General features: G+C 39.6%; 1 protein-coding gene across 3 annotated transcripts in view; it reads left to right on the top strand.

The window, feature by feature from the left end:
- The window catches only part of trip4 (thyroid hormone receptor interactor 4), a 79070-nt gene that overhangs the window by 22834 nt on the left and 30243 nt on the right, over positions 1 to 25993 (top strand). The window contains exons 12-13 of one of the 3 annotated variants that reach the window (XM_019354959.2): positions 8803 to 8905; positions 14112 to 15001. The exons of 1 other annotated variant lie outside the window; for it this stretch is intronic. In XM_019354959.2, coding sequence (XP_019210504.1) covers positions 8803 to 8905; positions 14112 to 14251 — 243 coding nt within the window. In that variant the 3' untranslated portion in view covers positions 14252 to 15001. Of the gene's footprint in view, positions 1 to 8802; positions 8906 to 14111; positions 15002 to 25993 lie in introns of those variants that run through there. One more of the 3 variants, XM_003450755.5, reaches the window with a different exon arrangement.

Below are 25993 nucleotides of genomic sequence, written 5' to 3'. Positions count from 1 at the left end.
ATGGCTAATAGGTGTAGTCTCCCAATTCGGTGCAGCTTGCCAATACTGAAGAACCCTTTACTACCTAAGAGGCAAAGAGTGAAAGCATGTTCTTGGTTTTTAACATTAAACTCATTGTTGTAGACAGGGGCAGTACAAAAGTGACCTCCTGCAGACTGCTTTTAAGCTTACATGTACTTGGTTTCCATTTAATTAATTGGTTCAGTCCCTAGTTCGCTAACATAAACTAATGTAATTCTATTTGCAGGGACCAACCAGCTAACTTGGTGTACTCAGGCAAGGCTGTACACAAGCTCTAAAACTTTACCTTTAAACACCTATTTTTTAAATATAGCTTCCTGGACAGTGTTAAATCTGGTAGACATGTTTATCGTGTGTCTAATTCATGCAACGTTTCATGTCCAATCTAAAATTCACTATTAAATTAAACATGTTCTGTCGACTTGTGAACTAATAAATAGAAGAAAATATCGAGGGCCATTTTCTGCTGAGCTGATTATTCAAACACAGAAGAGAAAAGCGATGTGTGAACGTATTTAGAGCTTCAAACCTTCGATGACAATCTTGCCAACAAAAATAAGGCTGCATGCCAACTTTGCGGGGAAAAAATCGGGTTACCTTACTATGACAACAAAAGTCTATGCTCATGAGTTTGCCACCCAGTTTATAGGCAGTGGAGCGGAAATTAGTACTTTTCTGCGTAGAGAAATGGAACATTGCCAGCTTTTCAATCTTATCTGAGCACCTATTGTTCACCGCACTAGTCCTCAGTTGTTAGAAGCTTGTAAAGAAAAATTCATCCATCGCTGATAAATCAGATTTACAGGCACTGATATGCAGCTCATCAGTTACAGATTTTAGGACAGAGACAAAAGTAGAGTCACATTGGTGCTACTTGGACTTTTACAATCTCAGTGATTGCTTATTGATAGACCATTACAGTTTATGGGATCCTTTAAAATTATTTATAATTAATCACATTTATATGTTTATTTGTTTGTTTGTTTTTTCTTCATTAATTCATTTTTTGAAACAGAAATGTAACAAGACAGCATGAAAACAAATTGGCACAGCACATGATTTAATTCAGTTAAAGCTCCACTTATAGGGCAAGGAAAATGTACAATTGTGTGTCTGTGTTTGTGCAGTCATGTCTGTGCAGTTTGTTGTCTTTGAATGTCTGTGCTGCCTGTATGTGCTCTGTTCCTGTGTTGTTCGGCGATGGAAAAACAAATAACACACTTAGTGCGTGTAAAAGGCTGAAAAGCAGTTTGAGTACAAGTTTCCTCGGGGCAGCTGCATTTGTTGGCGGGTTAATGAATGCCAGAAACAGGCTTGTGTTGTTTGGGGAACACAATAGATTAAAGAACGATTGGCAAAGGATTGCTGTTGCATACAGTTCCCAACAACACCCTTTCACCTCCCACATGTAGCCCATAGCTCAGAGACAACCCATCTGTTTCTGCATTCCCAGGGTGAAACCAGCCTTGACAGAACTGGCTAAGCAGTATTTCAAAAGTGTCCTCTCAGGGAAGACGCAGTTGGTTTTGTGTAGTTCCCTATCTATCAGAGTCTCTGCCTCTGTATTCTTATTATCTGTCTTTCTTCCCGAATCGTATTCCTCATTTTTACTCTCTGGTCCCCCCTCCTTCCCATTCCCCTTATTCCACCCTCCTCATTTTTAAAAGCCACATGCTCCCAGCCCGTCTGGCTCAGTTGCACCCTGCCAATGAAGGGCTTTTTATTGGGCTGAGATTGAGTGCAGCCAAGCAGGGCCTGGCTAGGGCTGAGGCAGGGGCCAGCCTCGCAGTCCCCCAACCCCTCCCCCTTTCACTGCACAGCCCACTCCACATGCCTGTTCTGGTCTGGCCCTGTCGCCCAGAAGGAGATTACTTGTCTCTGCTGCCCTTAATTGCCGACAGCAGCTGAAAAGAGCCAGAGAGAGGGAGAGAGACATTGTAGAAAGAGGAGAGGGAACAGTGTTGGCTTGTTGAGCTGTTACTTGACAAGCTTGGGCTTAAAGGTTTGTGTTCCTGCTGTCAAATCCTGACTCTGTTTTAGCTGTTTTTATTAAGATGGATGTTGTTTACTTAAAATGCTGATGCTAGCTCGTGGTATTTGGACTGTATTTTGAATAAATAGTACAGTATATTGAACGCAGATGACTTGTTGAGAAAGGAAAGCTGATAAAGTACGCGTGTGAAATATAAAACTCATAAACCTCAGTCCATGTTACATTAATATAAAGATGTGTGGTAAGAGCAGTGGGGTCACTGTGCCCTCTCACTGCCCTCTAAGCCAGTGTTATTCTTTTATAGCCAAAGGCTTCCTTCCAGCAGACCCTTTTTACTTTTTCCAATGAACTTGTGAATTTCATATTATTGCACTTGGTTATTGTTGAATCCCCTCCGGCTTGATCCCAGCAAATTAAATAGTGGGCAGTTTATTGAACTGGCAGTCTCTGAAGAGGCTGTGATGCTTTATGAATTTTTCACCTCTTCATTTTGCTGTTTAGTATGTTATATCAGCCTTCATTCAGCTGTGCTCCTGTTAAATATTTTGAGTCCATATTTGCAGCATGTTGCCTGCTTAACTCCCACACATCCCACTTCAGCATGTACTTCCAAAGCATTGCAGTATGTCTAGCTTGCAAATAAAAAGATGTTTCAGTTTGTTGGGGCCCTGCTTTTTATCCTCACAAACAAATGATTAAACAACCTCTGTGATGTTTAAATACCCATTTTTAATTTTGTAGACAGCTGTGCATGAAAACAGTACGCCAACATATAACAGATTTACATTGTCAGCTCCCTGCTACAAAAATGGAGTCCATTCCAATTGATCCCACGTGTGAAAGATCAGAAAAATATTAGAGAACTCAGCTCTGTATGCGTGTGTGTTAAGGACCTCTTGGCTGCCTTCTGTGTGCTCTACTTAAAAACCACCTTTTACCTAATGCAAAAAAAGAGTATTTCTAATAGTAGAGCCTTCCCGCAATGGAGAGCAATCCCCTGTTTCCATTATGTTTCTCAAAAAGCAACTCTGGGCATTGTTCATGTGTTAAAGCAGTTAGACGTAAAACTGCCATCAGGAACCATCTGAGGGGGAGAGTGTGGTTGCTGGCTGTTGCTAAGTAAGAATGAAGTGTATGATGACACTTGCAGAGGCTAAGCCTACGCTTGAAGCCACTGAGGTGTTTGTTAACGGGGGTGACGCGATGTCACTGGTATGCATGAATTAATTAAACAGTCCAATAACTCCAGTAGTACTTATCTTGTCCTTTTGGTCTTTATTCCAACATTTTTAACATAACAGCGCAGCAGTCACAAACTGTTTGCCTTCTTGCGATAAACAACACACCTGATGCTGATTATGTGCGTCTACCTTAAATACCTTTACATGAACCAACCATACGAAAACAGAAAAAGGTGACCTCTTGCGGCAACATAAGGTGTTAACCAAAAATGGCTCCTACAACACTCCTTCGTCTCCTTCCTTGTGTTTGTTTTGGTTGCTAACAGGTTGCCATGGGATTGCCTGTAGCTTGCATGGAAAATGCAGACTTGTCTGCAACCAGTAACCAGTTAATCGCGAAGTAGAGAAACAGTGAACGTACAACAGAAACAGGCAGTGGAGAACATCCGGGGGAAAAGCTGTGCCATTTGAATGATGCTGATGTTGTTTGCAGCGGAAAGGCACAACTTTTATTTTGAAGGTGAAATTTCTCACTTTCTGGCTTGGTTCACAGCTTTAAAAATATTGCTCAGTGTTTACAGACAACATTGTGTGCAGTCAACTACTAACCACAACGCTCGCAAGAAGGTATTCTGTGCACTACCAGTTTTTCTCAGCAACCACTACCAACTAGTTCACTAGGGTAAAATATGTATTCCTAACCAGAGGTTGCCAGCTGTCATCAACTGGTCTCTAGGTCTGTGTAACTGATGCTTTTGCCTGCAAACTATTGGGCTAAGATGTATATAGAAGGATTTAGGAATTACTTGTTGTGTTGTACCACCTGTTCAAGAAGCTTGTGCTTTAATTTTGGTGAGTTTAATTCTAGTATTTCATAATTCTGTGACTTAGCAGTGCCAATATCTATGCGTGGGTAACACCATATAGTTAATGAATGCAGGTGGCTATCAAAGCTTGCTAACCTTAGCTGATATCTTAACAACCTCTCATCCAGATATTATCATTTGTGTCTCCAAAAAAGAAAAACCAAACATGGCATCAGTTACTAAAGTTGAGGATACAAAATGTGGAGTCCAGAACCTTCTGGGTGATTAACATCACACCAGGAAAATTTCTTCCATGTTGAACACATTAAGCAAAGCAAAATGGCTGCAGTTAGTAGCTTCAAATGAACTGTGAAGATGTGAGAGTGACATCATTCTTGTCTCTGAGGGGAAAAAAAATAATAAGCACATTTCCCAAAATGTCAAGCTGTTGCTTTAAGAGAGCTAACCAGATGATTGAATTATGCACACTCGGTCTGATCCACAGCTAGGACAGTGGAGCTGCACTTTTGTTGAAACACTAGCAAGAATTATCATCAGTTGTCACGCCGACAAGGTCGAGGTGTGTTTGCATCCACCTTTTCAAAGCGTTGTGGAACGCAGCCATGCAGCGGACGTGCACTCCTATGCCGAACGCGAGTAAAATGTCAGCGATGTTTGTGGCAGAGCGGAAGCTTTTTGTGTCACGATTGAGTAGGCCAAGTAAATTAGAGATCAACTAGTGATACACAATTCGAGCTGAGGCATTTGAATGCAGCTGTACACACAGGCCCTCAGATCTCTCCCCATGTCGAACACATTAGGCAGTCTACCCAGAATGCCCAAGGGCTGTAAGCATGACCTACCATACTAACAAACTGACTCACTAACGAACGAGTGTGCCACTGTGAGGTCACGTGACAGTCACCCACGGTGTTTTCGTGTAAATTCACTTAACAGTTTCCTAATTCAATACCTGTGTTTAACTTTAATTGTATTTGTAAGCAGGTCCACTCAGACTACATTAGATCCTTCCTGATGAATATGGAGGGCTTTAGAAAACCTTCTTGTCACACAACCACAACGTTTCGTGCCCTTTTGATTAACGTGGAATGGAAACAATTAAGTGGGGGAGGTAGCGAGGCAAAGCAGCACATTCAACAGCTTTAAATGCTAATTAGCTAATGGAGGATGAAAGAGCAGGCAACTGGCAGGGTCTCACATGAGCACACTCGAGCACTGGCTGCAGCTAGGCTCGTTTCATCTGAATTCAGACCACCACCATTTTGTTTCCTTGAGTACAACTGACAATACAGCCATCTTGTGTAACGAGAGATTTCTTTTTTTTTTTGTAATGATCTTAAATGCCTCTGTGCTTCTTTCTTCCTTTTGAATCTTCTCTTATTCCCAATTTTTATCTCTCACTTCTTAGTTGTGATATATTCTTCTTTTATCTACCACGTCTTATGTAATTATTCTAAGATCACAGAATATTCTCACAGGCGTTGAAGTCAAGTATAGTTTTCCTTTTATGTGCTTCTTATGCTGCAGGCAGCCCACTTATACACAGAGATAAACTCTTTCACTTGTGGCCCAAGTCACATTGTTCATCATGCTGTTAAAGTGATTTTTTTTTTTTTTTAGATTATTGCTCCTTGTAGTCTTACTCAGACAAAAAAGAGCAGCATGCCTGCGCAGTACTTTGCATCTGCTGTGTGAGAAAGTGGTGTGTTAACAATGTTACAATAGCGAGGAAGATTACCTTTCACAGGCTCCATTATTGAAGGATTTTGGAGCTTGTTTTCCTGTTAATGTGATAATGACCACTGCAAGCATGATGAATGCGCTCTCTTTCTTCTATACTATATTTTTGTCTTTGTAGCACCATTTCACAAAAGTGATCTCAAGGAACTTTGTATTGTTGGTAAAAAGCTGCAGTCTTAAGCCATTTTCACATATGCAGTGCAGCCATGAAAGTCTTGCAGAAATAACCTGATGAACACAAATGTTTAACGCAGCTGCGTCAGACATTAAACGGGCTTTAACCTGCCAAGTTCGTAGTCCGTGTAACTGATGTGCACAGATGAGAGCGTGCCTCTAGGCTATAGTCTGTTGTGTTTGCAGCTAGTGAGTGGTTGTCCTGTGTTCTGCTTCCTGCACTCTACCCAGGCAGCTCTGTCGCCTAGACTTAATAGATTTTGCAAGTATGAAAGTGTACAGTGAGGGAAGGGTGTGTAAAAGGGTCTTCTTATGTTTCAAGGGTTTTAATGTGTTTAAGAAGCATTTCTTGAATTTCTTAAAATTGGTGTAAATATTGGACTTGGAAGAGCTAATTAGAGTAATTTGTTTTTTGATGTTCACAAATGTCAAAGGGAACAAAATTATGAAGTTAAAGTTTCATGTCCATGTCATGTTTCATGTTTAATAACACTATAACTAAAACTAAACAACAAAAGGAATATGAAAACCCCCAAAAACTGACAATACTGATTTTTGGTGCCTTTTATTTTCACATGGATGATTCAACCATAAAGCTTTAATTATAATTGATCTCCTCAATGGAACCATTACAGGAAAAATACTTTGACAGGATTTAACTGAGACTGAGAAGAAGTTTCCTTTGGCTACTGCCTTATTTGCAAGAGGTTACTTCCTGATATAACAGTGTCTCCTCCCAGTCTGAAAACAGGGATCTTTCATGTGTTAGATGAGTGCGTTAACCACTACTGGTAGGGAAATGTTAGTTTGTGGGCCCACCTACAAATTTTATTTGATTGTTTGTTCACAGTCAGACCCTCCTCTCCTCATCATATTCATTTTTTTGCAACCAAGATGGCGATGGCACAAGCGCTTATCTCAAGGCCACGATTTCAGAAACCCAGGAGTGACATCACTGTAGCTACGTCCATCTTTTAAACCCCACTTAGTAAGGTTGTTGTATGAACATAGGGAACGCTTAACTTCAGAACTCAGCTGTATCGAAGGATAGGATGAAGTCCAACTGTGCAGCGTTTGAAGTTTTTGCTCTTTTAATTTGTTATGTAACTATTTGTGGTTGTGTGCAAAGTGATATATGGGAAGACTCTAATTGGAGGACTGTTTTCTAAATCTTCTAAAGTGGAAAGATGTAGTTTGGAAAACAGTCCTGGTCCAGTAGCCAAATTACACATCAGTGATGTATTTCACATTCCCTAAGAATGATGATTTACAACCGTCTTATATCCACTATTTAATATTCCATATTAAGGAACCATGGATATTTTATATAGAGAGATTTTTTTTCTATTTCCAACAGAGTTTTTTTATGAAAATTGCTCATTATTATTCAAAATGTATTATTATTTGGTTTAGTTTTATTTTTCTGTATGCTTCACATTTAAGTTTAGTGGTTCACACCACAAGACCAAGACATTCTGAATTTCTAAGCCATCCCATAAACAAAAACAAAGAAAGAAGCTCCAACACCTGTGCTTCTGCTAATGAAGGAACTTCTTTGGCACACAGCTGAGTGATGAAGAGAGGCTCTATTTCCATTGTTGGTTTTGATGTTTCCATATCTCCAACCTCGTCCCCGCGTTCCCTCCGCCTTGTTTAACCCCTGCAAAATTACAGATAATTTTGTTCAAGGACAGTCAGGAGAATTTTCCAACGGGGGAATCTAATTTAATTGGAATCACTGTGTCATTTGCCATAGGAAGGGAGCAATCAAGGGGCTCTTTCAGGACTGTTTACATATTTTATCACTCGCCCGTGAATGAGATTCAAATCGACATGGGGTTTAATCAGAAATAAGCATCTCTATCATCTGTCCCCTGTTTGCAGGGACCTTACAGATGGGTTGCAGACTCTGTTGATTTCCTTTAAAAGCCCCAAATTTGTCACAACCTTCAGTGCTCCTTTGAGGGAGATAGAGAGGCTGTGAATAAGAGAGGGGGGGGAGGGAGAGGAAAAAGCATGCTGTCATGAAAAGAGCCGCTTCCTGGCTGGCTAGATGCAATCATGGGCACTATCTGATAGTGCTGGAGGAAATTGGATGAGCTGAGAACTGTTGGCTGCCTGTGATGGGAAAGATGACTCCTTTGTCACTGTGTCAGTCAATTCCCTACTCTCACCTGAGAGACCAATCAATAACAGAGGGAGAGAGAGAGAGGTTTTCTCTTGTCTCTTGGCCTCTGTATGCTGTGGGCTGCTGTCACTTATAGGCTGTAAAACGCCCACTCTTACACAGGAATGTGCTAAAGCATGTGAGACAGATAAATATGTTATGGGTATGTTTTAAATGCGATGGATTTCTGTAGATGTGGAAGAATGTGTTTGATTTTGAAATCAAATATTCCGTGTCTTATTAATAAATGAACACAAACATTGTATACATCTTTCTTTCTTTCTTTCTTTCTTTTTTCCAATTGATATTCATTATTTTCTGTTTCTAGTATGTACACACAACACTGCGTCTGAAAAAGGAATTTCTTGCCGGTTATCATATATTTTGCGTCGTCTTTGCTGCTCACAAGTGCTGCAGCTGCTCTCATTAGCGACTGCATCATTAGTTGTGCAATTATAGTGCATAAGACCCAGCGAGACTCATAACTATCAGTTGCTGTCAGGCCCGTAGTATTACATCAGGCATGGAGGACAGTTTGCACGACGTAGGCGTATAAACAGGGACTCACTGAATGATTCATAACTGTAATACTGTCATGAGCGCCAACATATTTTCTGTGCACAGTATTGACATGCTAGTCCTGTGTAAGACGATGCTAAACTGTTCTTTTCATTATCCCTCCCCCCACCATCCCTGCAGTTCCCTGATACCTGTGAGGAGTCTGCTTCTCCATTCGTCTTCATCTGCAAAAACCCCCAGGAGCTGCTCGTGAAATTCCCCATGAAAGGGAAGCACAAGATCTGTAAGTCCTGCTTCTTTCATGTCCGGGGAAGTGGAGTGGATGAAATTAGCCTGAGCTAACTAAGAGTTGCTTTATTTTTTTTTTTTCTCCTTTTTTTTCAAAATCATCTTTAGTATTTATGTTTACACCTATTCATAAAAAAGACAGGTGAAAGTGTCTACAGTTCACAACTGCTATATTGTCATTAATAAAAACAAAATTACACACATGGACACAAAGCTCACACACACACACACAGTTTCTCTCTGAGAGCCATCTGTAAAGACAGGATTTTGCTGTCAGGTTGCCTGGGGGACTAGCTAGGTCTGGATGTGCAATGTTGTTGCTGTATTGTGTGATTTATAAGAGAGCTCAAACACATTTTCCCTCTGCTGCCATAGCTGCTACTGCAAAAATGATGTACCTGCAAGCTCCTTTGTTAATATTTCTAAACCCTCTAAAGACTTGAGAGGATTGTTTATGCAGCTGTGCCTCTCTCAGATCGTTTGATATCGACGGAGAATTCTTTTTGAGATTCTCGAGATAAAATGTAGCAGGAGCCATGACACCCCGCCCCCCCTTTTTTCCCTACAAAACTGGATATGATCACCTTGTCTCGGTTTTTGTGAACATAATGAGCAGTTAAAAAAGGCTTTGGAGGTGTAGCTCAGACCTGAACATCAAAGGATTAAATGAAATTCTTGTTAAGTAGGATGTCAGCAGGTCTTAAAGAAATTATTACTGGTCTGGAGGGTTTGAAAAGTCTACTTTTTGTACTGAGTACTTTTAAAGCTCTTTTTGGCGGGTTGTTTTGTTTGTTTTCCACAGTTTTGCACTTTCCTGCCACATGACACGTGAAGTGGGAAAAGGCTCGTGTACACCTGTTCTTTTATTTTAATTTTCACGTTTTAGTGAACCTAAACTGATGCTTTTGAATAAAAGGTCGAAACGTGCTGACACATTGTTATAGGCTTGCTGATGTAGACGCAGATTGGAAAATCTGGTCCTGCATTATTTAAACTGGCTGTAGGTTGTGGTTTATGAATCAGCAGTTTTCTTTTTACGGGTGAATAAATAAATATGGCTTTGTTAAAGTTCCCTGCTGGAAATTATAACCACTAATAGATTTCATTTTCTTAATTTTAACGGTACCCCGAGCCAATTTTTTTTCCTGCTACAGCTGCATGCACACATTTGTGAACATTCTGAAATTGCTAATAAAATATAAGCTGATCTTTGTCCAAGAAGATACGAAACCAAACTCAGAAGACAGTCATGACAAAATGGCCAAAGCATGTCAGGACTTGGATTTAGAGACTTGTATAATGTAGATATTTCCTGCACAAAAGTGAAGAGGAATATTTGTCCTAAAAATCTTTCAGTTCATCGATATTTCTGGGACGTCTTGATTGGCCGAGACCTCTTTGGGTCATGCCGCAGTTTTTTTCTGGTCTTATTCTGCTGGGGTTTGTTCTCAGCTTCGTTCCATCTTACTACCTTGAATTTCCCTCTGCTGCTCAACACAAATGTGACTGTTTTCCATTAGAAAGATGTCTTCAGCAGCTGCCAGCAACTTGTTGAGGTCTCTTGCTTGCCCCAGTTTCCTTTAATGGCCTTTTTGCATGCTGTTAACAGCATTTGACTCAAGCAACTTTTGCTCCAAGCTGTGCTTTATTCAGAGAAAAAGCAGCCTGCGTCTTTTCCATTTTATTTGTTCCGTCCTGACATCCGCCACTGGATTTGTGTGTCAAACACTGAAAGTTGCAGGTCTGAAAAATAATCCATCACTATATCCTGCCTCTTACAGAAGACACACACTTTAGCAAGCCCTTAACCTGTGGTCTGTTTTAAGACATTACGTTTCTGTTAACCTAATAGACATTTCTTTATGGGTAATTTTATGTTGTCATGTCTTTACCTGCTGAGATATTTCACAGTGTAATAGTCTGTCGCCAAGGTCCCTTCCTGCTTTGTTCCAGCTCATGCCTAATTTGCCATATCTAGACTATCCAAACAGTCACAGATGTTTGATGACTGTTTAGTCCAGGAACATTAGCACACTTGATTTGCCTTCTCTCAAATCATTTTCAAAGACCCAATAAGTTATTTACATTAATATAATCTAAAAATGGGCACAGACATCAGGCAGTGTCAAATAATGTCAAATAAAAAAAATTTAAGTACACAAAAGTTATTTCATCGTGTACAAGGTCACTTTACCCATCTCCTAATTACATTTTCTCCTTGTTTGTAACACGGAGTATTAAAGCCATGCATTACTGGCTCATGTTATACTCTGTGTAACAAGATGCTCCCAGCTGTGCATGTTAGCTCGGTATTTTAAATTGGTTATCTTGACCTACACAGTCCCACTTGTGTTATCCTTCTGTCACCAGCTAGCTTTTCACTCTGCCGTGCTCTTGCTCTCTCGCCTCCTCTTCTACCTCAATTCCCACCACATCTCACGGGTCAGGGCATTGCCGCTCATCTTAGTCGGCGGGGTTTAGCACTAGTAGGTTTTTTTTTTGTTTTGTTTTTTTGCTCCTCAAGCAGTTTACGTTGACAAGATCTGCTATCCCTGTCATTGCTGACTATGTCACACCTCATCACAATGAGCAAGAAAAGGGATGAACAGCTTTTCAAACAGCAGTGCTGCTGCTGTCTTACATAATGATTAAAAATTATTTCTAATAAACTATAATGTGCTGCAATGTGTCATTCTGTATATAAAAATGAATTGTTGAAACTGATGGATGGACTCTGCTGTCAGTACTGTGGAAATATAGCTTGAATGAATGTCAGCCAGCTTGCAAAAGCTACTTTTCTCACTAAAGATTCCCATTTTTTAGGAATTAACTGCTGAAATTTTCTGCCAGGCTCTGTTAGGGTTTATGCTGAAATTGATGTGCAACATCTATATTCCCTTTCATGGAAACAGTAGTGATCTGATCCTATTAAGACAGTTGAAACAATTAAATATTATCATGTTATTGCCGTGCAGGATTTTTTCACCAGGCAGTGGTCGTTTAGTTCTTTGTCATTTTTGTGCTCTTGTCTGCATTTCATGTGATTAAAATGCTGATATTTTTCATATTTCCAGGCCACATGGCAAAATCTAGGGCAAACCTAGTATATCCAAATACTGTACACACCAACGATATTGGATGCGATAGGCAATACTAAAATCAGAGATTGAGATCGAATCGAATTCTGCCCTTTTCTGCAGCCAGTTGCATTACTTGGTATGTGATGGCAATACGAGATGCAAACTCAGTTGATTAGTCATTACCCTGCGGAGGAGTCTGTGACATTTAAAATGATGTACAGTCAAGACTCACTCATGTAATAAGGGATGTGCATTAAGGTTTATGGTCACATCCTGTGTACATTTGTATCTGTATGTTTGCGTCTTTGTGAGCTGAAGGTCAGTCTGGGTTTTGAAAGTTATTTGACTCTGTGACATGAATCCACATTTCCTTCTCCTATACCTCATGTAGATAGCCTTCTCTCCCCTGTTTTTCTAAGCCTGACATCCTCTGTATGAAGTGGCTACGTACACAGTGCTGGAAGAGTAAAACACAGACCATATGCCGCTCTACTTAAGACATTTAACCATACACTGCTTGATAACTCTAATATTAACTGACAGGGGCTTGTCTAAAACACTTGCATAAAATAACCCAGATGTAAACAAAGTAAAGGATGTGAAAAGCAATCATAATGTTCACTGGGTCATAACAGCTGGCTGTATTTGAGCATTATAAAAAGAAATAGAACAAATACCACTGAACAGTTTATTATGTCGTAGCACTCAGGGATCCATGCATGAAATCTGCGGTCTTGCCACTGAACCTCAAGCCAGTTGGATTCATCACAAATAGCCACCAAACAAGACTGATTTAAGAATTGTAGCTGCTGTAGCCTGCTGGAGATCTGAACTATTAGTCTGGTTGTTTTCATGCACAGGTAGTTTGTGCCCTTTATTATCTTAAACTCTCCATTACGTCTTATATTGTCAGACATATTGACTGGACTGCCTGAAGCTGCTACTTGAGTTTTTGCAGAACAAAGTAATGAGATTCAGGGTTGACCTTCCTATTGTGATGCATCCAAAAATGTAAATTTCAATTGCTTTAAAGCAGGAGTACATTCCCAGTGTAACGCTCCATGAGTGAATCACATGGCTTTAAGCCTTTGTCTAAGAGTTCTCAAATAAGAGAAAAAAATGTACAAGCATTCCTATATTCATCTGACTTGAGCAATGATTTAGAAGTGCAACAGTTGAGGATCAGTGTACAGATTTCATTCATTAGCTCCAGGCAGCGAATGCCTTGTTTCCATCTTGCATTAATTTGCTTGCTTCAAAGAACTGCTGGCTGATTGTGCTACAGTGTGTATTTGTTCTACTGGGATTCTTGGACTTTTATTCAGCGTACTATACAGTACTGTGCAAAAGTATTTAGCCACCCTTCATTCCTTTGTACTTTGGTTCCGAGAAGCAAAATATATGTTATTTATATTGTATTGGCCTAGAGCAGTAGTTCTCAAGGCTTTCTGAGGGTGTTTCACAGTAATTCTTTGGACATTGGCTGCTCTTTCACTTCATTTTCAGTCAGTAATCTTTTGTTCTTCCACTTAACACTGACCTATGAATCATTCAGACTTGAAATAGGCATCTAACTAAAGCACAATTCACTGTTGTGTCTGTAGATAACAGACCACTAGCAACAAACCAATTTTAAATTCTATCTTTAGGCACTGATGCAAAAACGCATAATTTGCTCCTATTTCTTTAGTTGAGTCTGATGAAAAACAGATAAAACAGTTTGATAGGCTTAAAATGGTATTTTTGGACTAACAGGATGAACACTTGACATGTCTCGGCAGGGTGTCCTTAAAACAATCAGACGAACTGGACAAAAGAATTGGCAACGTAAAAACTATTAACAGCATATGAACAATATCTAAAAGTTATGTCCTTAAAAATTATGGAACAAGTCCAGCAAAGACCTGACACGGGACCTGAGAGATGCATCTGGCTCTTGAGTTGATCCATCTATTGAAGCCTCATCAGAAATTATGAACACAGATGATCCACCATACAGAACCATCTGAAAAGTGTCTGATTGGCAACGATTGAATTTGGCAACATGACAGTGTTCCCAAACAAACTGCCAATGCAGTAAAAATATACCTGATAGTCTCCCACTGTTTGTTTTTCTCTCAGTCCTGGATTGGCCTCCCCGGAGCACTGCTGAAGCAGTATCGGATCTTCTTGACAGAGAGCAGAACAAAAGGCAGCCATACAAAGAGGAGCTTTTAATGTCCTACAAGAAGCCTGGAGAACTATTCCTGAAGACTACTTAAAATTAAATACTCAAATATTGACTTTTAAGTTTGCTGGAATTGTATAAACTTTGTTTTTGTTTTATATACTGCACATGTTTCAATCAATGATTACACCTTTTCCCATTGTTTTGGCAAAATATATGGGGTGAGGGAAGGTTCCAGACTTTTGCATAGTATTGTATGATGGAAATAATTTATTTGCACATAAGCTACATATGTAAATGAATCTCTGTAACCACATGCAGTGTTTTGGACAGTACAGAACCAAAATGCAATTGTTCTTTATTAGGGATGTAAATACAAAGTCCTTTAACAGCTTTTAAAGAGCTCTTCATTCAGTTTCCACTGAACATATAGTAACTTGTGAACATATGACTCCACTGAGTACTTTGTGAACAAAGCTTATCTTCTGCTACACAGATTAGTCACACTGATGGCTCTCCAGCAGATACAATAGAGCTCTCTTTTGTTGAGGTTTCTCACGACAAGAAAGGAAGTCAAGGGTATAATTGCCAAGATGAGAAATTCAGCTTCGACACCAGGTCATGATGGAATCTCAAGTAGTGTAATTCACTGACATATATAATCTGAAAATCACTGGAAACTGGAGTCTTTTTTCCCCCCCGAGGACCTCAAGGTTGACAGTGAAGTTCTTTAAGCCTGAAGTGTCACCAACATTTTCTTCTATCTTTTTTAAAAGCCCTCTAAATAGTTGGAAAGCATAATATCAGAGCATTACTTTTATGCTGACATTATACAATAAAGCAATTTCTCCAAAGTATTTGGTAATATTTTTCTCTCCAGTGGACCATTGATAGAAACTATGATAGAAATGTTAACTTAAATTGTTGAATGCTGATGAAAACAGGCACTCCTGAGAGATGTTATTAGTAATTATATTACCACTGTTAGTTATGCTTTGCCATACTAGATTTTTTTTTTTTTTTTTTTTTAAAGCAACCTTCTCATAAGGAAAAATCAGTGGTTTTCCAGTGATTGCATTGAATTTTTTCCAATTAGTTGACAAGTAGTTGCAACAAGCACCAAGACAATAAGCAAACATCTGGGTGACTGCTTTCGATCATATGTCTCTAGACAGTTGCAGTCCAGTTCAGACCAACTCCAGTCACTTTCAGACAGATTGCTAACACGCTGTAATCAGTGCAGCTTGTCCATAATGTGTCTCTTTGCAGACAAGCTAACCTGCTATTCTCATTATTATTGCAAACTATTTTTGAAGCAACCATTTCAAAGGCAGTGAGCTTGTAAGGCCATTTCCTTACAGAATTTTATTTGCGACGCGGTCTCCAGCCACCAGTTTCCCGAGATTGGCTGTAGCACTAGATCATATTGGATGTCTTGAGTAACTCGTGGTTTCAGATAAGCTTACATGAATCACTCTTGGAACGGTCTAACTTGGTATTTCTTTGTCAGCGGGGAAAATTAAATTACTTGAACACACGTTCTGTTAGTAAACAATAAAACACTGCTCGGATAATGATAAGTCCATCAGTTTACCCCTGCCAAAAACACAGCTCATTGTTTATTCCTTTTCTCTCCTGTGTTACCTTTTATTTTAGAAGAAAACACAACATAGTTGAGGCTTCTCAGTTTACTCTGCCTATAATCAGTTGGGTTTTTTATGCAGAGGAGTTTCCATTCTCAGTAAGTTAATACAGCTCAGCTGCACCAGTGTTGTTGTTGAGATTATAAGTTTAACTACTATTTTACTCCTGATATTCAGTTAAGTGAATTGTATTAGAGATGGTACTTCAATTAACAGTGTATGTAACACTATACCACAGAAACACATAATATCCCAGTAACACACACACACACACAGTACTTTGTTTTGTAGTAGCTCCATTGCATGTTTATCGTATGATTTGTCTCCAGGTTGCTCTGTAGAAAATGCAGAACCTATTAAGTACTCTTGAGGGAATTGCTTAAAGCAAAGAAATCCATATTTACATGTTCTGTGTAACAGCCACAAGCCCGGGGACTATACATCAAAAATACACATTTCTTGTTATTTATTTGCTAAACATTCAACATCACACTTCCTGCTCTTCTTTCAGTGTGATTATAATTTTCCGTGTGCATACATTATTGAGCTCTTGCAACATGTATAGCCTATATCACTCAATATGGAAATAACACAACAATATACCCTGAGAAAATACTGCATCTTAATTTAGTTCTACTAACCATCAGCTACACTGTTACTTTGTGATTACCGTTTTTGTTTTAAGTGTGAAATCACTGCACCATGGGATTGCAAACAGAGAGAGCCAATTACCTAACAAATGTCCATCTTTTCTCTTGAGATAGTCGTGATTTTCTTTTTTTTTCTCTTCTCTGTTTCTCCCCTGTGCTGTTCTTCTTCTTCTGTCATCCACTGCTGGGAGACAGAAAGAGGTTAGAGCAACGGAAGTCCTTTTTTGGTTATTTATTCATGGATTTTCCATTTAATATTCATGCCTTTCTCAGGACTATCTGGGTGCAGAAGAGAATTTGCTGCCTCGGAGGCTGCAGGGGCCAAAAATCGGGTTTCAGCTCCAATGAGCCCAGCAGATGAAGGGAAAAAAAAGAGAGGGAGAGAGAGAGAGGGGGAATGAGCAAGTGGGGTTTCATGTGTTCTCTAGTAAATGAGAGGCAGGCCATGAAGGTGACAGGCTGTGTTTATTACTGATCTGTCAGCCGGTTAATGGGGAGAGGAGAGGAGAAGAGAGAGGAGGGAGCTGAGCCGCTGAGTAGAGACCAGAGCACACAGACATGGGAGCCAGAGAGAGCCCCAAGCAATAAACTTTGCCATACTAGATCTGCTTGTCGTTACAGATTCAGTAACAACACTCCTGCATGCTAAATTAGGAACTGTAAAAAAATGAATGAATAACAATGTGTTTTTGCTTTGTTTTAAAATGTTTCAGTAAATGAACACTGGCAGAAAGCTCTGCGATCAGTCGCTTCCATACTATACTTACTCAAGACTTTACACACAGAGGAATGTGTTAGCACAAGCATGGGCTTCTTTTTTTGACTTGTGTTGGGAAAGGATTATTTTTCTTTGCTCATCTAAACTCACTAGTCCTCCAACTATGTTTGACATGCAGGTCTGCGCAGAGTTTAACATTTAGTGAGCATCTTTTGCCACCGATTAACTTTATGAGCTTTAAGGGATTGGTTGTTATGCTTGTCATGCACATTGTGATATTACAAAAGTCTAACAGACTACAATGATAGCGATGGGAGATCTGACCTAAAATCCATATTACAGTGATGTAACTGTTACATAATTCACTACAAAATATATTTTAATGTATATATTTTTATGTTTTTACTGTGCAATAAAAAAAACAAAAAACATAAATTTTGAACCCAACTAAGTGTTTATTTATTTACATTTTGGCTTAGTATCTTACATAGATTTGTTTTACACCCCAGTTAACAAAGGTTATGAGCATACACTAACTGGGCACAATAAGGCAGCTACAGTAGTTACAGATTGGCTGACTGCCTGCGTGAAAGATTTAATTTATTGAATATATCGACATGAGTAAAATTAGGTCGGTTAGAAAGTCATAATGTTGATTAATGGAGTTATTTGATGAATTGCCCAGCCCCAGTGAAAAGAGCAAGCGATTCGTCTTGGTGCTGACAGGATATTGAAAGGATGTCTTTACATTTTGAGACATGATATGTTGAATATGTCTTTTTGCTATGTTTGTTTCCCTTCGCTGAGTTGAGTAAGGGAAAAGAAGCTTTGAAGTAGAAGCTAGATCTTGGTTTGGAAAATTAATTAAGAGCGTATTTTTTAAAAAACACTTTTAAATATTGTGTAGCCCCGGCAGGACACACTTTGCCTGGGAGCTTTGTAGCATTTGATTGCAGTTGAGCTCAGAGGTTTTATCAGCTGCCCTTGGTAATGAAACCTTCTGGCTTTATATTTCACTAAAGGGTGAAAAGGCAGCGTAAAGAAATTGTTGCCTTTATCGGACGTTGTTACAAAATACATATCAATCAGCATTTGACGTGCTACTGCTTTCTTTAGTGTCACGTCGCTGTGTGTGCAGCATCCTTTCTGTACAATTCATATGGCTGTTTTTTTTAATTCATAATGCTACTGTTATTTTAATCCTTGCAGTGAATGTGTGAACACACCATATGTGGCACTGGTTTGAACAGCTTGTATCCCTGTCTGTGTGATAAAGGCATTTGAATATACTGCACTGTGTTCTTCATCGACATGCATCGAGTAGCTTTAGATTATCGCTGGATCAAGTTCTGATGGTATCTGAGAGGGTGACACTTAAAAAATTAGTTTTCTCATCAGGTACGTGGCAGGCAGGAGAGTAATACTTGTACCTTACACTCAGTTCCCAATTAGAGGTTTTGTAACCAAATTATTTTAATGCTACAAATAGTCTTTACTTTTTTCCAGGCGAGAGCGGAAAAAGAACTATTTTTTTTTCACATGGCTGCTTGGCTCATCACACAGTTGGTTTCAATCTTACCTGAGGCTTACAGAGAACACAGCTAATCATTTATGCGCAGTCTACCCGGATCCAGGGTTTCAAGCACTCAGCTACTCATCGACTTAACAAAGCAGCAAACTCAACACACTTTCTTCTGTGTCTCCATTCGTGTGCAGCATTTATATTACTTGGTGAACACACTATACATTAATAGCACCTTTTTCTAGCTGCATTGTAAATATATAACACTCTAGTACAGATTACTTATTGTGAAATGTATAATTCAAAAGACCGGTTTAAAACATCTGGCCCTCTTCTCCATTTAAGCTCCACCGTTATGTTGTGTGGCCTCAGTTTTGTGTTTTCATTCCCACATTTCCTTTTGCTTTTTATGTTTTCTCCATCTCTTCTCCCTCTTTGGCTTTGTCCGTGTCCTAAGCCTGCCAAAGTAATCAATCGGTGTCAGCACGGCGGGGGATGGGGGGTTGAGTGCAGATAGATGTGTTTTGTGATGTAATCAATGTCCTTGATTAGTGAGCGATTACTCCTGTCTGTGTGTGTGTGTGTGTGTGTGTGTGTGTGTGTGTGTGTGTGCGTGTGTGCGTGCGTGCATGAGCAGGTGTGTGCGTGCACATTTGCCTCTGTGTTTGTGTTTAAGTAATTACGAGCGGTCTGCTAGTTAGCAAGACTGCAGTTGGGCTGCGGCCCTGATTTTGTTTATTTGTCAGTTAAGGAACTGAAGATCAATAAGTGGATTATTTGCACAGTTCGAGTAGCTGATCGAGGTGAGGATGTTAAACTAGACATGGCCAATAAGCTGTTGTTAAAAGTGTTGGTGAGTGTTTACCTACCCAGCTATGTGTTTTTACGTTTTTGAATAATTTAGATGTTGCGATTTCGGTCAAAGAAAACTTGGAAGAAATTAGTTTGAACATAACAGAAACTGTACTAACGCTGTCTAAAATTAGAGCTGATCCATTTTATCTTAGCCAGTTAGTAATGTATCATAAATCATGAAGAATTAATGAGTATATTCAGTTGTTTGCCAATGTTGACCTTGCTTCACAATAACAGCATCAACAGTGAACATTCAGTTGTGCAGAATGTGGTCAAATTAAGCTTGTTTGATTGGGGCACTGTAAAGGCAGAGTCAAATCAATTTTAGTTCAATTATTTTATATATATATATATAGCACCAAATCACAACACTAGTTGCCTCAAGGCGCTTTATATTGTAAGGTAAAGACCCTACAATAATACATATAAAACTCAACACTCCCCTTTAAGCAAGCACTTGGCGACAGTAGGAAGGAAAAACTCCCTTCACTTAAAGGAACCTCCGGTAGAACCAGCTCAGGGAGGGGCAGCCATCTGCTGCGACTGGCTGGGGGTGAGGGGCTGAAGACGGGATAAAAGACGCACTTTGGAAAAGAGCCTGAGATTAATAATAACTACTGATTACCTAATGATTGCAGAGTGGTGTATAAACACGTCATAATCTCATCAATGAAGTAGCCTGAAAACATTTAAAATTCTGCCTTATTAAACTTCCCTTTTTGAGGTGATGAAACTCAATATATATTTAATAACTTGAGCCATTTTTTAAAATAACCCCCACATAAAAGTATATTTTCAGACTGCTTTTTTATTAATTATCTACTTTTTCATTAATATTATAGCATCCAAATGTGGTGTGTCAGGGAACTTCCTGGTATGCAGTAGAAAATTATGGATGTTAGCTAGAATATTATGCATGCTCTATGATACTGATCTGTACTGTGCCGGTCCCATTATGTTCGCAGTTCAAATGCTGACTGTGTGTTTTATTTCCCCTTCATGTCAGAATAGCAAAGCTGTAACACTATCAGCCGATTGGGTAGCAGGATTAACTGTCAATCTGCTAAATGAAGAAAGGAAAGATCTCTGAAGTCATTTTCAAGCTGTCTTGCCGATGCTTGTCAAGAGTCAGTAATCACTCCTAATAAGGCTCTATGCATGAATAATGATCCCATTTAAATAGCTGTAATTGCGTATTCACTTTAAGATGTTAGTTAGGTTACTTGTGCCTGTCTGAAGTAATGGAATTACAGGGATACTTCATTTTTGTGTAATTAAAAAAAATCTAAGCACTTTAATTCACGTATAAGTGTAGGTCTAAGTGCACATATAGCATATAATCTACCCATTTTCTTAATTGCTTGTTCCAGTTCAGGTTTGCAGGGAGGCTGGATCCTATCCCAGCTATCAAGGGTAAAAGGTGGGGTACACCCTGGACAGGTCAACAGTCTATGATAGGGCTAACACAGAGAGAAAAACAGCCATTCACACCCACGCCCACGCCCACAACTCCAGCCAATTTAGAGTCATCAGTTAACCTAACAGGCATGTTTTTAGACTGTGGGAGGAAGCTGGAGAACCAGAAGAGAACCCACCCAGACGCAGGGAGAACGTGCAAACCAACTTTGACTTATGCCAAATTCTGGAGGTTTGCTATGTATGAAAATCTGACTTAAGAAATCAATTTTTGTTAAGAGCTTTTTATATTGTCAAGTAAATGCATGAATCAAAAAAAGGAATGTACTTTTTAAGAGTAAACTGTATGTCTTATTAAATGTTTATATAATAGTCTTACAGCAGCGTTTCTTAATATCCTGGGTCTCCCTGCAGCGCTTTGTAGCCAGATGTTATTATATTGTTATGTTTATGTTAGGCGCCCTTGAGAGAAATATTGCGTTACCTGTTAATGTAAAGACAGACTTGTGAAAAGCACAGTGGTATTAGTGTAAACACTGACACTCGGCTGCTACAGAGCCATCAACATTTCTTTCAAAGCACATCTTAACTAATGTGATCATCTGACTGCGCTTGCGAGAAAATATCAGCAGCGGTAATTCCCCTCAGAGGCGGCTGTCAGCTTTCCATCATCTGTCAGTGTTTTCACTTTGCCTGTTTTCAAAAAAGCATTTGATTCTTGTAGTTTTCCTCTCGCTCTGAAAAGAAGCAGACAGATGTAATAGCCATTAGCCTCGGGGAGAGACGGCACAGATGTGTCAACAAGGCTTGACTTTTACAGTCCAAGTGAAGTCTGAGCAAACAGTGGCTGTGTAGAGGCCTGTGTGGTTGAGCAGTGATCCAGGGACACGGTTGCACGCCGTTGCCCCGGGACTCCAAACAGACCGTGACTCTAGCTCTCATTATAAGAGTGGGTCAGACCACCCCAGTACGGAAAATAAATAATGCAGGGGAAAACCTGAGTGCTGCCACCTCATGACAACATCGACACAACCTCGTCCTTCACGGAGAAGTGCTTCAGCTCTTTATATACTCCTGCTGTGAGCGGTATTTTTACACTCTCGGCATTTTGCTGCTTCTGAGAGCATTTATTTTCTGATTATCGTCACACCTAACTAATTTGTTGTGTCTATGAAACAACACTTAGAATTTCCTCACGTCCTAATTGATATTTTGAGCTTGCTTAAACTGCGTAACCCCAAAACACACAGTCTAAAATTGCATATTGCAAAGAGAAGAAGCAAATTTGTAATTTACTAGCTGGAGTAATGCAGTTGTTGCTTATTATTATTTTTTGTTAATCGATTCATTGTTTTAAGCTCTGGTATCAGCATGTGTCTGCTATTTGGTAAATCTAAATATCTGTCTTATATTATCTAAATCCGCTCACTTCATCCTCTCATTCTGTCTCGTGGCCTCCAAAAATCCTTCAAAAAAGGGAAAAAAAATCCAATTCTCTATCTTAATTTCATCTCAATTTCCTGTAGCAGTCGCAATGCAAAGTCTAAGATGAAAGAGTTGAAATTCTAATTAAGCTGTAATGGCAGCAGCAAGTTGATATTTTTCCTCCTTCTACATTTCTCCCTAGTCAGTCCTCACCCTCCATGTATGTTTAGCTTGATCTCTTCAAATTTATTTCCTACTTTGTAACCAGAGGCAAGAACCCTTGACTCGCTGCCCCCACAGCCACAGCCAAGGCAGCCATTTAAGTTGTGATTAAAAATTAATGGTTGAGTGAGAGGCAGCAGAGAGGGAACAGGGGAGGGCAGAGAAAGAAAGACACAATACTTGAGCGTGAGGATCGGCTTTGGAGAGGGGAACAAGCCCGAGCTGCAGCTGCTCCCTGATAGAGGGCTGCAAGGTCTTCTCACAACTCTGCTGTGTTTAACTGCTCTGCTCACACCCCACCATGAATATTGCATTACCGCACTATAGGGCTCCTTGTGTTACCCCCACTGAGTGCTGAGCAGTTGCGGCCACGGTGCAGAAGCATCCAAGTCGAGCCTGCCCCCATTGCGAGAGGGGCCTCCACATTTTGTTAGACACACCACACAAACCAGACCAGCTTTCACGCCACATAATTGGCAGACTGATTCAGAGAGAACCCTGCCTCATTACATGTCACAAGCAATTATAATAAGTGCAGAGACGGAAATATTTGCTGACATTTAAAACCATTGTTACTGTTTTTCTTTGCCGTCAGATCTTTGATGAAGCTGGGGGGTTTTTTTCCGTTGGCATTATTTCTAGTGACTGAGCAAAGGAAGGCAGAGATTTCAGGAAACGCCAACATTCAGCAGCCATAGTTATTGAAAATGGTTTTATTGTGAAATGTTTTAGCTCTCTGTTAAAAGAGAGCTTTCTGAGCAAGGTCAGTGAAATAAAGGGCAATCAGCTGGAGCTAGCAATCTTAGTGCACCAATCTTTCTCTCTGGCCATTTCTTTAAAAGCTAAACAGAAATACCATGGGACCACAGAGGGTCCTGACCTTGACTTCACCAGATGATGAGTAGTGACACTTACATCAGGGCCTGTCCTTTTCTTCCTTCTGGCCTCGTTTTCAATACCGTTTCATTACAGCATTTCTCAGAGTGCATTACCCACTAGTACATGAGCTCACTTCAGCACAGCCAGTATTTTTCCTGTGCAGTATAGCCTCTTTAGGATTGCAGCTCATAGTGTTTAAAATACAATATTTATATATCCACAGTAGTATGCAAAAGCCTTGACCCATATATTTTACCAAAAAATAGGAAATAGTATGTGGAAATATAATATTTAAGACAAAGACAGAGTTTGTACAGTTCGAACAAACTTCAAAGTCAGTATTTGGTAGGATCGTTTTTCTTCAACACAGCTCGAACTCTTCTTCAGTTTTCTTGTCATTTCTTTAAGTTGTCTTCAGGATTAGTTTACCAGGCTTCTTGAAGGGCATTCAAAGCTCTTCTTTGGATGTTGTCTGCCTTTTTATTCTGTTTTAATAATGTTGTGTTATTGGGGAGGCCAATCCATGACTAATAATGTTCCAATGTGTGTTTTTCTACCGAGGTATACTTTTACTTGCCTGGCAGAAATATGACCTCTGGATTCACTACTCAAAGGATATATTAGCATTGATTTTCATTCAAGTTCTTGTATTTTTTGGGGGGACATACCTGAGCTTTTTCTCCCCGTTTCAACAGTAGATAGAACTGAAGGGTTAGATGTATCTCTCAGGTCCTGTGTCAATTTTTTTTTCATTTTTTTAAGGACATAACCTTTAGATACTAATCTAGTATAGGTAGTTTTTAGGCCTGCAGCTTCTTTTTTGTTTAGTTTTTTTGTTTTAGCTAATAGCGCTTTAGGAATCAACTTGGTGGTGCAAAAATACTATTTTGTGTCTGTCAAACTGCATGATCTTTTTTTTAGATTCAGCTAAAGAAATGGGAACAAATTACATGTTTTTGTGACAATCTGCAAGCAACAAAGTGACTAAAGATGCACCACAACAGTGGTTCTTCCTTTGAGTTAGGTGACTGTTTTATGCCTGAATGATTCGTAGGTGGGTGTTAAGTTGCTTAACAAAGACTTTCTTCTCAAAATGGTCACGTACAACGACTTAAAAAAATATGTGAGAAAGCAGACAGTGTCCACAAAATATCTTCAGAACGGTTGAAGAACTATTGCTCAAGACCAGAAATGAGGGGTGGTTCAAAACTTTTAGTAGTAGTGTGGTGCAAGTGTGTATCTCCAAATAGAAAACCAGCACTGGCTCTGGTTACCTCTGACCTTGATATTGTACTTCTGACAGTTAGAGATATCTTTACTTTTCTACTCTCTGCTCTGTTTGTTCTGCGCTGTGTGTTTCGAGGAGTACACACAGCGAAACAGGCACTCAGTGGTAAGTAGAGAAAATAGTACAACCTTAAATAACAGCGGAGACTCTCAGTCAACGACGATGAAAAGTCCACATAAAGTAGGTGTATAACATAAAAACCAAAGTGGGTTTTTTGTTTTTGTCTGACAGCAGAGGAAGTGTCAATAAACAGGTTATAGGCTGCATTCCAACTTACCTTTTTATCTTGTTGTTGTCTTTTATTGTCGCTTTTGTTTTGTCTGCTTAATGTATTCAACTCCCACATCTATTGATTCCTCTTGTGTGTTGCTTGTACAGTTGTATTAACCCCTAATAGCTGCTAGAATTCATTTTCAGGCGTTTTCATATGGCAGCTAAACATGAGCATCTTAAAGGAATAAAGCTTTCAAGTCTTTGAGTCTTTTCTCCCAGAGAAATAGGCTCCTGCTCTCAGGCGATGTTCTCTGGCACCGTAGCATAAAATATTGTTCTTTTCTCGATCGTAAATCAATAATGTGACTTTGAAAATGTGTTTAAATCATTATGTACTTGTGAAAGAAGTTCTAAATTGTCTGTAAATATTAGAGAACATCAGACTAAATCCTCCACTCTGTAAAAATCGTTTGTTACGTAATCTGACTGTGAGCGCTGGTGCATCTTTCTTTTATTGTCAGGCAGAAAGGCAGTGTACAGAAATGTGTCTAATCTCAGCAAGATTGAGGTATGGCACCAGCGAAAGTGGATGTCATCTCAGACTGTCAAGTCTAAGGTGTAATCAGATTTGTAAGAAGCTCTTCCCACCTCCTCCTCGTTGTCACCCACCTTCTTGTTGCTACACTCTGTTCCTTCATTCCTTTCCGCACTTCTTACATAATTTGTTAATTCTGTCCCATTTCCTCTGCTGCTGCTGCTGCCATCGCTGTTCTTGCTTTAGGTGCTATTTGCAATGCTAATGAGGCGAGGCAGCAAGAAATGGTTTGTGGGGAAAAGAAGCTGCCTGGAAACACGGTGAAGTGGTGTTATGGCTCACTATGGCACACAGGCAATATTCTCTTGGCAATATATTATTGCATACATGGTGTCATCATGTAAATTTTTACTAGATCTCATCGCATGATATGAGAGTGGTCACCAAATCTACAACCTCTTGAGTTATCA

This window comes from Oreochromis niloticus, linkage group LG1 (genome assembly GCF_001858045.2).
Source record: "Oreochromis niloticus isolate F11D_XX linkage group LG1, O_niloticus_UMD_NMBU, whole genome shotgun sequence".
Lineage (NCBI taxonomy): Eukaryota > Metazoa > Chordata > Actinopteri > Cichliformes > Cichlidae > Oreochromis > Oreochromis niloticus.
The sequence above is the reverse complement of the archived record's forward strand: the minus strand, read 5'-3'. Positions and strand labels throughout refer to the sequence as shown.